At 37.0% G+C, this 12,578-nt stretch overlaps 1 protein-coding gene across 1 annotated transcript in view; it reads right to left on the bottom strand.

Moving 5' to 3' along the window:
* Positions 1–1,899: 1,899 nt before the first annotated feature.
* Positions 1,900–12,578, bottom strand: part of MEGF9 (multiple EGF like domains 9) — a 107,032-nt gene continuing 96,353 nt past the window's right edge. The window contains 3 exon segments of the mRNA XM_017503291.2: positions 1,900–6,477; positions 6,480–6,688; positions 8,819–9,088. Coding sequence (XP_017358780.1) covers positions 6,232–6,477; positions 6,480–6,688; positions 8,819–9,088 — 725 coding nt within the window. The 3' untranslated portion in view covers positions 1,900–6,231.

Below are 12,578 nucleotides of genomic sequence, written 5' to 3' on the forward strand. Positions count from 1 at the left end.
TGTAATCCCAGCACTTTGAGAGGCCGAGGCGGGTGGATCACGAGGTCAAGAGATCGAGACCATCCTGGTCAACACGGTGAAAACCCGTCTCTACTAAAAATACAAAAAATTAGCTGGGCATGGTGGTGCGTGCCTGTGGTCCCAGCTACTCAGGAGGCTGAGGCAGGAGAATTGCCTGAACCCAGGAGGCGGAGGTTGCGGTGAGCCGAGATCGCGCCATTGCACTCCAGCCTGGGTAACAAGAGCGAAACTCCGTCCAAAAAAAAAAAAAAAAAAAAAAAAAACACTCCTAATGCTATCACCTCATGAAAAACATTTTGTTTTAATTCAGCTTAACTTTTAAAATATAAGTAAGCACATTGTTACTTTGAATTACTGACTTAATTATAATGGAGCATGTGAAATTTTTTTAAACATAGGTGTCTTATACTCCTATAGAAAATGAATACAACTAGTTTTAATAATGCAATCTAGCAAATCTCTTTACTTGTTTGTATATAGATTTACTTTCTCTTGAAACTGTAATTTGTTCGGCTGGGCACGGTAGCTCACGCCTGTAATCCGAGCACTTTGGGAGGCTGAGGCAGGCGTATTGCCTGAGCTCAGGAGTACACAACCAGCCTTGGCATAGTGAAACCCTGTCTCTACTAAAATACAAAAAATTAGCCAGGTGTGGTGGTGTGCTCCTGTAATCACAGCTACTCAGGAGGCTGAGGCAGAAGAATTGCTTGAACCCAGGAGGCGGAGATTGCAGTGAGCCAAAATCACCGCACTACACTCCAGCCTGGGCAACAGAGCCAGACTCCATCTCAAAAAAAAAAAAGAAACTGTAATTTGTTTAGATTTCTGCCATGCTTATTCTTTTCCCTTAATACCCAATTCATATACATCACAGAACCACATGTATAAACATAAGGTGTTATCGTAAAATAATAAAACCTGTTTTCTTGTGTAACTAGAAAATAAATTTTAAAATAGGGTTTAAACATTTAAATGTCAACCAACTGAAGTTGAATAAAACAATTTAAGTTTATAAAGCTCTAGCACAAAGAAATGCCTGACTTGTTTTTTTCTTTTTTTCAAACAAAGGAATTTCTCAGATCGCATCCCACTAAACACCATCTACCTTTGTCAAAATACAAGTTCTTCAAGAGTAGCTTAAAATATTAAAAAGATGTACTCTCAGCTGGGTGTGGTGGCTCATGCCTGTAATCCTAGCACTTTGGGAGGCTGAGGGGGGTGGATCATGAGGTTAGGAGTTCAAGAGCAGCCTGGCCAATATGGTGAAACCCCGTTTCTACTAAAAATAGAAAAATTAGCCAGGTGTGGTGGCACACGCCTGTAGTCCCAGCTACTCGGGAGGCTGAGTTAGAAGAATCACTTGAACTCAGGAGGTGGAGGTTGCAATAAGCCAAAATCTCACCGCACTCCAACCTGGGCAACAGAGTGAGACTCCATCTCAAAAAAAAAAAAAATGTACTCTCATTATAAGTTGCCTAATAAACACACAGGATATGGTTTCTCTTCAGATTTCCACCAAAGAAAGAAAATTATTTATATGTGTGACAAAGAAATCCAAAGTGAGCAAGTTTTCTCTATAAACTTTTCATGGAACTCCTGATGTATCTAGAGGAAACAGGCAAAAGCACAAACAAAAATACATGTTAATAAATTTTCTTCTCAGGTTTTGCTTTGTTTTCCTTTAAGAGAGGGAGTCTTGTTCATGGATTATTTTCCCCCAAGTAGAAGACATTCTTTAAATAAACTTAAACAAAATGTATGGCCAATAAATGAAGGGTTCAAAGATTTTTATGAAGTGGGCTGAAAATAAATGATCCTTGGCATATATATGAAGACATCAGACAACTCTGACCATATAAAAAAGTAAAGCAACAAATCTACAATAGGTACAAATTATATACATTTATTTTTAATAATTTTAAATAACACTCTTGTATAAATTCTTTCATATATTCAAATCATACACAAATTTAGAAATGCATGATGAAGCCTAGTACAGCATATGTATCAGACACGTTTTTAAAATTTGTGTTAGGATTTTAGTGACATAAATACAAGTTTAATGTTTCAGTAACATTCCCTAATTGCTCAGGCTCTAATTTAATGTATTATAGAGTGCTTGTGCCTAGAATTAAAACTTGACTTTAAATCATTTAGCTTTTGGACTGACTTAGATCTGAAGCCCTGGCCTCACTTTCTAGGGCTGCTGCTGCAGTTATTGCATATGCAAAAGTAACAACAAAGATTCCCAAATTGCCTTTGAACAAACATCATTCAACCACTGACATTTTAACGATCCATAACCTTTAGTCCGTTTGATATTATTTGACTTCTTCTGATGTATCAGTGTATACTTCCTGCCTTTCCCCTTGGCATAGGCACTCGCTCAGGGTTAAACAGAAAAATGCACTAACCTTCCCTTACTCCTCCACACACACCAGATTCATTTTAGCTCCCAAACTCCTTCCTATCAAGAAGACTGTAACAGACCAAAGGTTCTTTTTGGATGAAGCCAGAAATGCTTTACTTGCTATAATAGGTTACACGGGGCTACTTTTTACTTCTCTGAACTTTTTGTTAGAGAGCTTGCCTTGAGATGTGGAAATTCAACTCCTATCCACATAGCCCAAAATATAGGAACCAGGATGTTCATTATACGTGGTGTAATATTCACCAAGTGCCCTGAAAAGTATAGGACCAAGGTGAATGATCTAATAACCCCATTCCAATCAAAGCTGTCAAGAGGAAGTATTGTTGCTTTAGTTCTCTGCTTCCAAAACAGCACTTAACGGGCTAAACATCCTGATGGCACTCAGCTGACCATTGCTTTAATGAGTATTGCTTTAATGGTCAATTTACCTGGGAATATTGGCACTAGAGAATAGCAATATAATTTGAGGCATCTACAAATCTTGTCTAAAAAAACTCTCTCCTCTCTTCCCATGTTTCCTCTGTTCTCTACTCTTAAAATCTAGGTATCACTGGGAAGAGTAATGCACTAGGCCCACAGGACCTTAGTATTAATATAAATGAGCTTTAGTTTTCAAATGTCATTTTTTTCTCTATAACTGGAGAAATTCTGTTAATAAAAGAACCCTGGGGGGAAAGAGCATAGAGGGAGTGAAAGAGGAGTAAGGGAGGACAAGGACATACTTAACACTACACCTAGGGCACCTAACCATCAGAAATGCATAAGCGCTTACTAAAATAAATTAAAGAAGATAAAAGTATCACTTAAAAGCAGTATCTGTCATTTCCAAATAAGATTCACATGAGTGTTATCTTATTTAAAAATAAACACATTTTCAATCCTTACACAAACACTCTCCCAATGTTAGGCCTTCTAAAGGACTGATGGCATCCTGCTGCTGGATGCCACAATTTAAAGGGCTCATGCCTTTAGAAGAAAGAACACTGTGCAGTGCATTCCATACTAGTTTCCTAGACTGATTTCAGTGGTAGATCACTTTGCAATTGATTTACATTTTAAAGCAAATTATTTCCAGAAGCAAAAAGCTGGTGACATTAGAGGATATTATTTAAAACAAATTTTAAGACATTTTTTTTTCCATTGGGAAAAATTACAACCATGACCTAGGAGCCATTAACAAGTATAAGGTAAACTTTCTTTGTAATTCAATTTTTCAATACCTTTTAAGGTCTGTTTCAAGGAATTTCTGCATGGTCAAAATCCTCTTAGACTCCAATAAACCTCCTTTCTCTATTGGTTTAACTTCTGTTTAATAAATGTTCTCTTCTCGCTACCTTTAATCCTGACCTTTTTTTTTTTTTTTTGCGGGGGGCAGGGGCAGTGTATCTGGGAGAAAGTCGGGTATGCCATTTTGCACAATTTCTTAGAATTGTGCAGTGCAGAGTCTGTACTCACATATGCAGCAACTGCTGGGGAAAGCAAGTTTTCCCTCCCTGCTTGGAGAGATGAGTTCACTTTAATGAAGCACAAACTGTCAGTTTTGTTTTCTAATCACTAATACCAGCTTCAGATAGTCATCTTCCCGTGTTCTTTTCACTAAGTGCTTCATAGCTGTATGGACCTGGATTGCTCCTCACATTTACAAAAAATTAAAAACATCCACAAGTAGAACTCTTCCTCCCAGCTTTCTTGTGTCCATGGCTAGGCAATTTCTGCATATAGTTGCAAAAACATGTGCTTTAGTGTTAGGAGTCCTGATTCCAAGCCTAATCATGACACACATTACATAGCCTTGAACAAGACATTTAGCTCCTTTGTGCCTCAGTCTTTTTGACTATAAAATGGAGACAGCAATTACTTCCTCAGGGGGCTATGGTGAGGAAGAGAGAACACACATATGGAAAAGTGCTTTGCAAACTACAAAGGGCTATAGAAATACTAAATAATTTTCGCATAATGTAACCTCTACTCTTGTGAGCAATGGCCAAATACGCAAAGCACCCTCGGGTTACCAGAAGTAGATTATTTGCATGTCTATCCTCCAGAACATCATCTCCAAACCCTGAGAACAACTTAGGGGTCTCCTATAAAGAGATGACCAAGTTCTAGGTTTTTCTCTAGGGAAGTTAGGCAAAGGGGTCAGCTTGGAATTCCTAGGCCTAATCTAATAAGAAGCCTTCATTTTTTTTCTAACCACTTCACAGTTCACTGTTCCTCCTAATACGTTATATTTGACATCTGACCACCTTTCCCACCCAGCTTGCTTAACCCAAAATGTCAATATCATAAACGAGAGCAACAGTAGTTGGCCTCTAGGAAAAAACTGCATCAAAAGCAAGAACTAACTATACACACCCATCTACAGAGCTACCCTCTAACCAGACAGGAAGACAATGGGAAAACTATAGCACTGCAGGGAGACAGCACATACCTCATGGCAAATGAGGGACAGGCTGTGTTCACATGTAGGAGACTTTTTATTTGGAGTGAGGGTGGGATTATAAATATTTCACAGGCATGAAAAACTACAGATCCCAAGTAATATGATGGCTTTTCTCTTGGAACTAAAATATTTCTATCCTTTGGAAGACTATCTTTTACATTCAGGAAAAACATGTTTTAATGAGGATATGTTTTATATTAATCTATGTAAAATATATAGGGTGGCTAGTATCTAATTAGATGAGTGTTTTTGGAGAATGCATCCTATATCCCAGCTTAATGACTATTGACTTTAAAATCTATTGCTTGAATCATAGTAAGTCAAAGAGCATATAACTCTACTTTTAGACTGAGAAAAGAAAGAAGGAAACATTTGACCTCTTATAAATTTCAGCAATGTCCTCAAGAGGGACTAAAAATGACTGATGCTCACCAGAGTCCCAGCTCTAGCAATATTGCCATCTATTTTACAGTATTTTAAGCAATCCCCATATTTTCTTTTTACAACACCATTAACTGCTGTACAAATAAATTCCAGATGATAAAATATGACATGATTTTTTTTACAAATAGATACAAATACAACATTGACCAGATATGCTACATTAACTATGTACAACTTATTTTTCTAGAGGCAGGAATATTCCTTATTTTCAGACAATTTATCATTTACACTGAGACCCTGAGGAGGACCATCAGCCTCCTGCTCCCCAGTGCTGCCTTCCTCCATTAGAAGCTCATCCTGTGCTTTTATCTCACCACTGAGCAAGAATCCTGGGAGGAAAAACCAAGCCCTTCAGAAGATCTTGGGACTTTTCTACCCCTATTCTAGAAACAATCAAGATTATTGTGATAACAGTCTGGAAACCAGGTTTTCCTCAATGATGTCCTTTTGTATAGCAAAATGAATATCATCCCTGCTTTTTAAAGAAAAATGTTTCAGGAATGGAGATGAAGTCTTCCAGCAGTCCTTTCCCCCTTCACATCCATCATCTTGTTACCACTGGCTTGGTGAACACTTCCCCAGGAGTCTATCTGGAGGTCAAAGTGGATTTGGGCTGCACTGTGGTGTTCAGCCTTTCCATACTCCCATGTGGTTTCGTACAAAAATATACTTTACTTCAAGTCCTAATGACAGTGAACGTTTCAGATCTTCATGGAAAAACTAAGAGCAATAGATAGGCTAAGCACATTACAAATTTGTACCTGAAAATTTCAGATGTACTATTTGCCTTTGCTTTCTCAGCAAACTCTAGCCAGCCTTTGTCTGGCCCATGGGCTGATGCTGTCTTAGTAAGCACTGTGGTTTAACAATTCAGGAGAACAGTTCTAGCTCCCTAGGCTTTGTAGTTATGTATGGGAGTCGTCAGGGTCAGCTGCCCATTGGGAGCCACTTCATTGACATCATCTTCCAACAACCCCGACACATCTGCATTGGGAATGCTGTCATGGTAGCTGCTGAAACTGATATTGTCTTCTTTCAGCTCGATGGTCCAAAAGGGGGCATTGAGATTCCGGTTTTGGTACTCACGGTACATATACACAGCCCCCACAAATCCCATTAGCAGCACCACAACAATGATGAGATGATGACTATCAAAATGATGATGTTAAATTGGGTCCATGATACATCAGCTAAAGCTGAAGTGCTGTTTTCAGAAGTGCTTACTGAAAGGACAGTCTGCAGGGTTGTAGGGGTAAAAGTACTATTTATGACAGGGATGGGCACTGATGTGGTCAAAGAGGCATTGGAAACCAAAATGGTAGAACCTTCAGGTGTTGGAACAATAACTTCTGAAAATAAAAACAGAGAATGAAATGTAAAAGACAAAATTATCTAGTTTTGAAAAACAGTAAAAGAAATACACATGGGAGTGAACGTTGATGTAGGATGTTGACATGATATTTTCTTTAAGGTAATGCAAGTTAAAAATAATTTTTAAAGAAATATAGTGATAAGGGTAAGAATCAGGGTCCAGAAAGCCAGATTATTACATCTCTGGCTCTTTTCCAATATGTATAATATCTACATTAAAATCTTTGGGCCGTGCGCGGTGGCTCATGCCTACAATCCCAGGACTTTGGAAGGCTGAGGCAGGTGGATCAGGAGGTCAGGAATTCAAGACCAGCCTGGCCAAGATGGTGAAATCCCACCTCTACTAACAATACAAAAATTAGCCAGGTGCGGTGGCAGACGCTTGTAATTCCAGCTACTCAGGAGGCTGAGGTAGAGAATTGCTTGAGCTAGGGAGGCAGAGGTTGCAGTGAGCTGAGATTGCGCCACTGCACTCAAGCCTGGGTGATAGAGCAAGACTCCATCTCAAAAAAAAAAAAAAAAAGAAATCTTTGGGAAAATACCAGTGTTGGAGTTTTTCATTCTTATTCTTAGATAAAATGACAACAAATTCCTGCAAAGGCAATAAATGTGTCACTACTGAGTTCTAAATCACATAGTTAAAAGTAACAGGGATATATGGCAATCATTGGAACAAAAATAAGTCTAACAAGTCTGATGGTATATCATAAAGGTAAAATGATTATTTGCAAAGGAGGTGTAGGGAAAACTGTACCTCTAGTTATGTCTGAAAAACAAATTTTAAATGTCCAAGGCTGATGTTAGCCAAGAGAGAAAAAACAGCTTTCCTTAACTCCATGTGTAGGAGTTCTTCCTTTGTGTAGATTACAGCTACTTTATAATTAAGGTACTATACTTTGTATTTCTAATGGCAGCATAGTTTGGTGGAAGAACTAAAGGCTTTGGAATCAAATAGAAATGTGTGGCTATAGATAAGTCAATTTTTTTTAAAGCTCAGTTTCCTTATCTGCAAAATGTGAATAATAACACCAGCTTTGCAGAGTTCTTGGGAAGGATTAAATGAAATAATGTGCCATACAGCATTATCACATTTAATGCTTACAGTGCTTCACATATAGTAGGTACTCAATAAAATTACTACTATTATTATTATAATTCTTCACCATGGAAAGCCATATCAATTTATTCTAAAAAGAGGCAAAGTTTATACATATTACCTAATAACTAATAAGAAGAATCATCAGTCCTGTCAGCTAAGTATGAACAAAGTGTGCCTCCAACATAGGTAAGAAAATTTAGTGGGATCTCTAGCTAGTCATAGGGTTCAATCTGAATCTTTCTGCTTTGATCACAACAGTATAAAGATATCAAGAAAATGGCAGAAAGATGACACTTGCCACAGACCAACTGTTCATCAGCCTAGTGTTCAACATGTTAGAATAGCAAAGAGTAGAAAGAGTGGTTTGTAGAACAGCATGGTCCAATCTCTCTGTGATTTGATAAACCCTCATTATCCCTAACTCATCCTGAATTTATAATCATGAATTTAAAAAATTAATCTTTACTGAGATTCCTGTAAGAAAATATTTTGCCATGTGAATAACTTTTGCTTTTAAAAATCAAAAGGAATATTATTATTTCCTCCATTGTACATGGGGAAACTTAGGCCCAAAGTTAGGATAGATGCTAGAATGAACTCCAGTTTCTCAGCTGGAACTTCTTACCAGATTATATGTCCCTACTTCAAAAGACCTTTGGTGATCACTGGAAGTGAAGAGAATAAAGGAAGCAAAGAATAAAAGAAATGATAGGATTCTTAAATTATTAACATAAAAATAAAAATAGATGAAGAGAAAATGTGAGAACATTTTGTCTCACTGTCGCAATGACTTTGTCTTGGTCCTCAACTTTCTGGAGTTGACTGTGGAGTGTCAGAAGAGCAGCAGGAGTGGAAGGAAACCTCTTTAGGCAAATATCTATCAAAATCTATTTCCAGAAACTCCTCTGGTAGGGTTGGAATGTTTTACAAAGCCTTCCATTTTTCACTGCTGAAATTTTCACTGCTAGGTTTAGATATTAAATTTACAACCACTTAGGTGAAGTTTTACCTTTCTTGATGCAATTTCCCTCGAGGTCTTGAACATAACCTTCTAGGCAGTTCTCACACCAAAACCCAGTGGTGTTATGGAGGCAGCTGATGCACTCGCCACTCTCGGGCTTGCAAATCTTTGGAGTTTTAACTGGGTCCACGTGGCCATGACATTGGCACTTTCTACAGATGCTGTCAAAATTGTAATAGCCATTTTCACATGTATTGCAGTTCGGGCCTATGTAACCATCGTTACACTGGTCACATTCAGGTTCCGATTCATTCGATTCTAAAAGAGAGAATGCCAGAATAGTTTAGTATAGTCTGAAACTACAATTAAAAGTGCAAAACGACTACTAGTCCTTAAAAAGATTTAAAATCCCAGCACTCTGGAGGCAAAGGTGGAAGGATTGCTGGAGCCTAGGAGTTTGAGACCAGACTGGGCAACATAGTGAAACCCTGTCTCTAATTTTTTAAAAAAAGTTTTATAAATATTCCCTTCTGTCTCCTCTCTAGAGACATATGGAACCAAACTAATAATCTATACTCTATTTACTAATTTTCCAGCTTATTGTAGGAATGATGGGGCCATCCAGAGAACCTATTTAGGTAGAGAACAAAATAAATATGCTTACATAAGGAGTCTGAATGATTATGATGGGTTGGCACTCTCATAATTGTGTTATTACCTTTTTATAGATGACAGATTGGATAAAATACTGTTTTAACAAAAACTTCCTCTATCCCTCCCATACTAAAATGTTGGCACTCCACAGACTTCTATTCTTGGTTTCTTTCTCTTCTCTGCTCATTTTCCATGGGTGGCTTCACCCACTGACATCATCAACAATTCCAACATGTGTATCTAGTCTACATCTCTGTCCTAATTTCCAAACTATATACTAACTTCCTGTACACCTGGAGCCACAAACATGTCAAACTTAACATGCACAACACTGTCCTCTGTATCTTCCCTTCCTGAGTCCTGTCTTCCTCAAATGTTCCCTATATCTTGAATGGTATCAACAACTACCCACTTGCCTAAGCCAAAACACTGAGAATCATTTCTCAATCCCCCTCCTCCCTATGTCCCTTCTAAGCAGTTATCAATTCATATCAATTGCACCTGAGTAAAGTCTTGCCAATCCATGGATGTCTCCATTTCCCCGGGAGTGATCTTAGATTAAGCGTTCATCATTTCTCACCTAGATTATTGTAGCTACCTCCTCATGATCTTTTTATCACAATGCACCCCTACATTCATTTTGAACTTTAAAGTAAATATGAGCATGTTACTTCTCTAGAGAAATCTCTTCAGTGGTTCCCTAATTCCTTCAGGATTAAGTGAAAATATAACAGAGTTTTTAGTACCTTTCATAATCTGATCTCTGCCTACTTCTCTCAACTTTTCTCTCTTCACTTCACATTTCACCACCCCCTAAGGTTCAGGGACATTAAATGGCTTAAGAGTACTCCCAAATACTGCCTGCTTTCTTCTCTCTGAGATTTGGTACATACTACTTTCTCTGCATGGGACATCCTCTTGTCTCTCTATTCCTGGTTCACTTAGCAAATTCAATCTGTAAGAATTAACTCATGTATCACTTCTCAGAAGCACAGAAGTTTTCCTTGATTCCCTCAGTTTGGGATAGGGTTAGTCTATGCTTACCTGTAACACATGCCATTCGAAATTGTAATTACCTAATTATTTGTGTGTTTCTCCCATTAAACTATGAGCTACTTGACATTTTTCTGTCCTAATCGCCAATGTTTAGCACAGTGCCTAAAACATAGCATGTGGTTCAGTATATATCTACTAACTGAATAATTTCACCTTAGGCAGTGGGAACATAACAACTCATACCTATCTGCTGCTTTTTTTATTCTTCATAAGATTTCAATTCTGGGTTCTTAATTATATTTAATAATTTTTAATAATCATCAAGTCATGTTTTTAATCTGCTAGATAGATTAGCTCTTTTCTTAGTATTTACTATTATAATTACACTAACAGGATCACTCTGTTATCTAAACACATAGTAATGTTATTATAGCAGGAATACTTTACAGTGGTCATGGAACTTGTGGCAATGAATCATATTTCTGATGTTCTTTATGAAAAATGAATTCCTTTCATCTTTCACTTTTACTTTTTAAAATGGCTTTGAGATATAATTTACATACCATAATATTCAACCATTAAAAGTATACAATTCAATGGTTTTAGTACATTCCCAGAGTGTGCAACTGATAAATAATTCTGACTTACCACTTACAATCCAAGTTGGTAGTGTGATCTCAAGTAAGTTACTAAACTCTGGGCCCCAGCTTTCCGTATTTCAAATAAAGGAATTAAACCAGAAATACTTAGGTTACTTTTGGCAATGAAAGGTGGCAGCTGAATGATTCGTAACCCATGCAAACAATAACATGCTGGAAAAAAATGCTTCATAAAAAGGCATATATTCCTTGTTCTCAATGAAGTTATAGCTTACAATAGTACCATATTTTACAATATTTTTGTACTTCAACAACTATAGCAACAATAACTAATCTAAAAAAGTCCTGATGAAATAGATTGAAGGACTGAAATTAAGGTTTCAGTCCTTAAGGTCAGACCAACTGAACCTCAAACACGACATTCTATGTTCCTGCCTCATGTTTCACTCCTTCTGCCTTATACTTTGTTTCTGCCATTCCTAAGAAGTTTCTTGATCAAATCAGCTGTTTTAAGATTTCTGTACCATTGTTCATATTGATCTTTTTATCTGAAATGTCCTTCCTTCTCTTGTCTACCTGCTAAATGCAGACTCCCATCACAAGACTCAGCTTTTATGTCACATCCTCTCTGAAGCCATTGCTGATATTCCCCTACACCAGGTAAAGTAACTATTCCCTCTTGGTGGATCCACTATATAAAAATACATAATATTGCACTGCAGTACGAGAGCTTGAGGGAGAGGATAATTTCCTACTGGGAGGCATAGAAAAGTCTTTATGAAGCAGATAATATTTGAACTGGGCCTTGCTGAAAAGGTAACCATCAAGAAAGCAAAAAATTAAATCACAAAATACAAAAAATATTTATAAATCACGTATCTGTTAAGGGACTTGTATTAGAATATATAAAGAATTATTTCAACTCAATGATAACAAGATAAAGAATCCAATTTTTAAATGGTCAAAGGATCTGAACAGACATTTCTCTAAATATACAAATGACCAATAAGCACAAAACCAGCCACCAGGAACATGCAACTTAAAACCACAGTGGAATACCACTTCATATCTACTAGGATGGTTATAATTATAAAAAGGCAGATAGTAAGTATTGGTGAAGCTGTGGAAAATTTGAAACCTCCATACAGGGTTGGTGAGAATGAGAATGTAAAATGGTGTATTCATTTTAGAAAACAGTCTGACAGTTCTTCCAAAGGATAAACATAGTTACTACATGGCCCAGGAATTCCACTACTAGGTATGTACTGAAAATAAATGAAAATATATGAACACACGAACACACATATACAAATGTTCACAGCAAAATTATTTGTAATAGCTAAAAAGTAGAAACAACACAAATATCTATCAATTGATAAACAGATAAATGAAACATGGCATAATACAATATTATTTAGTAATAAAAAGGAATGAAGTATTGAGACATGTTGTAACATAAATGAACTGAAAATACTATGCTAAGTGAAAAAAGCCAGACACAAAAGTCCATATATTGTATGACTTCCTTTTTTTTCTTTTTTTTCTTTTTTTTTTTTTTT

Source organism: Cebus imitator, unplaced genomic scaffold (genome assembly GCF_001604975.1).
Source record: "Cebus imitator isolate Cc_AM_T3 unplaced genomic scaffold, Cebus_imitator-1.0 Scaffold309, whole genome shotgun sequence".
Lineage (NCBI taxonomy): Eukaryota > Metazoa > Chordata > Mammalia > Primates > Cebidae > Cebus > Cebus imitator.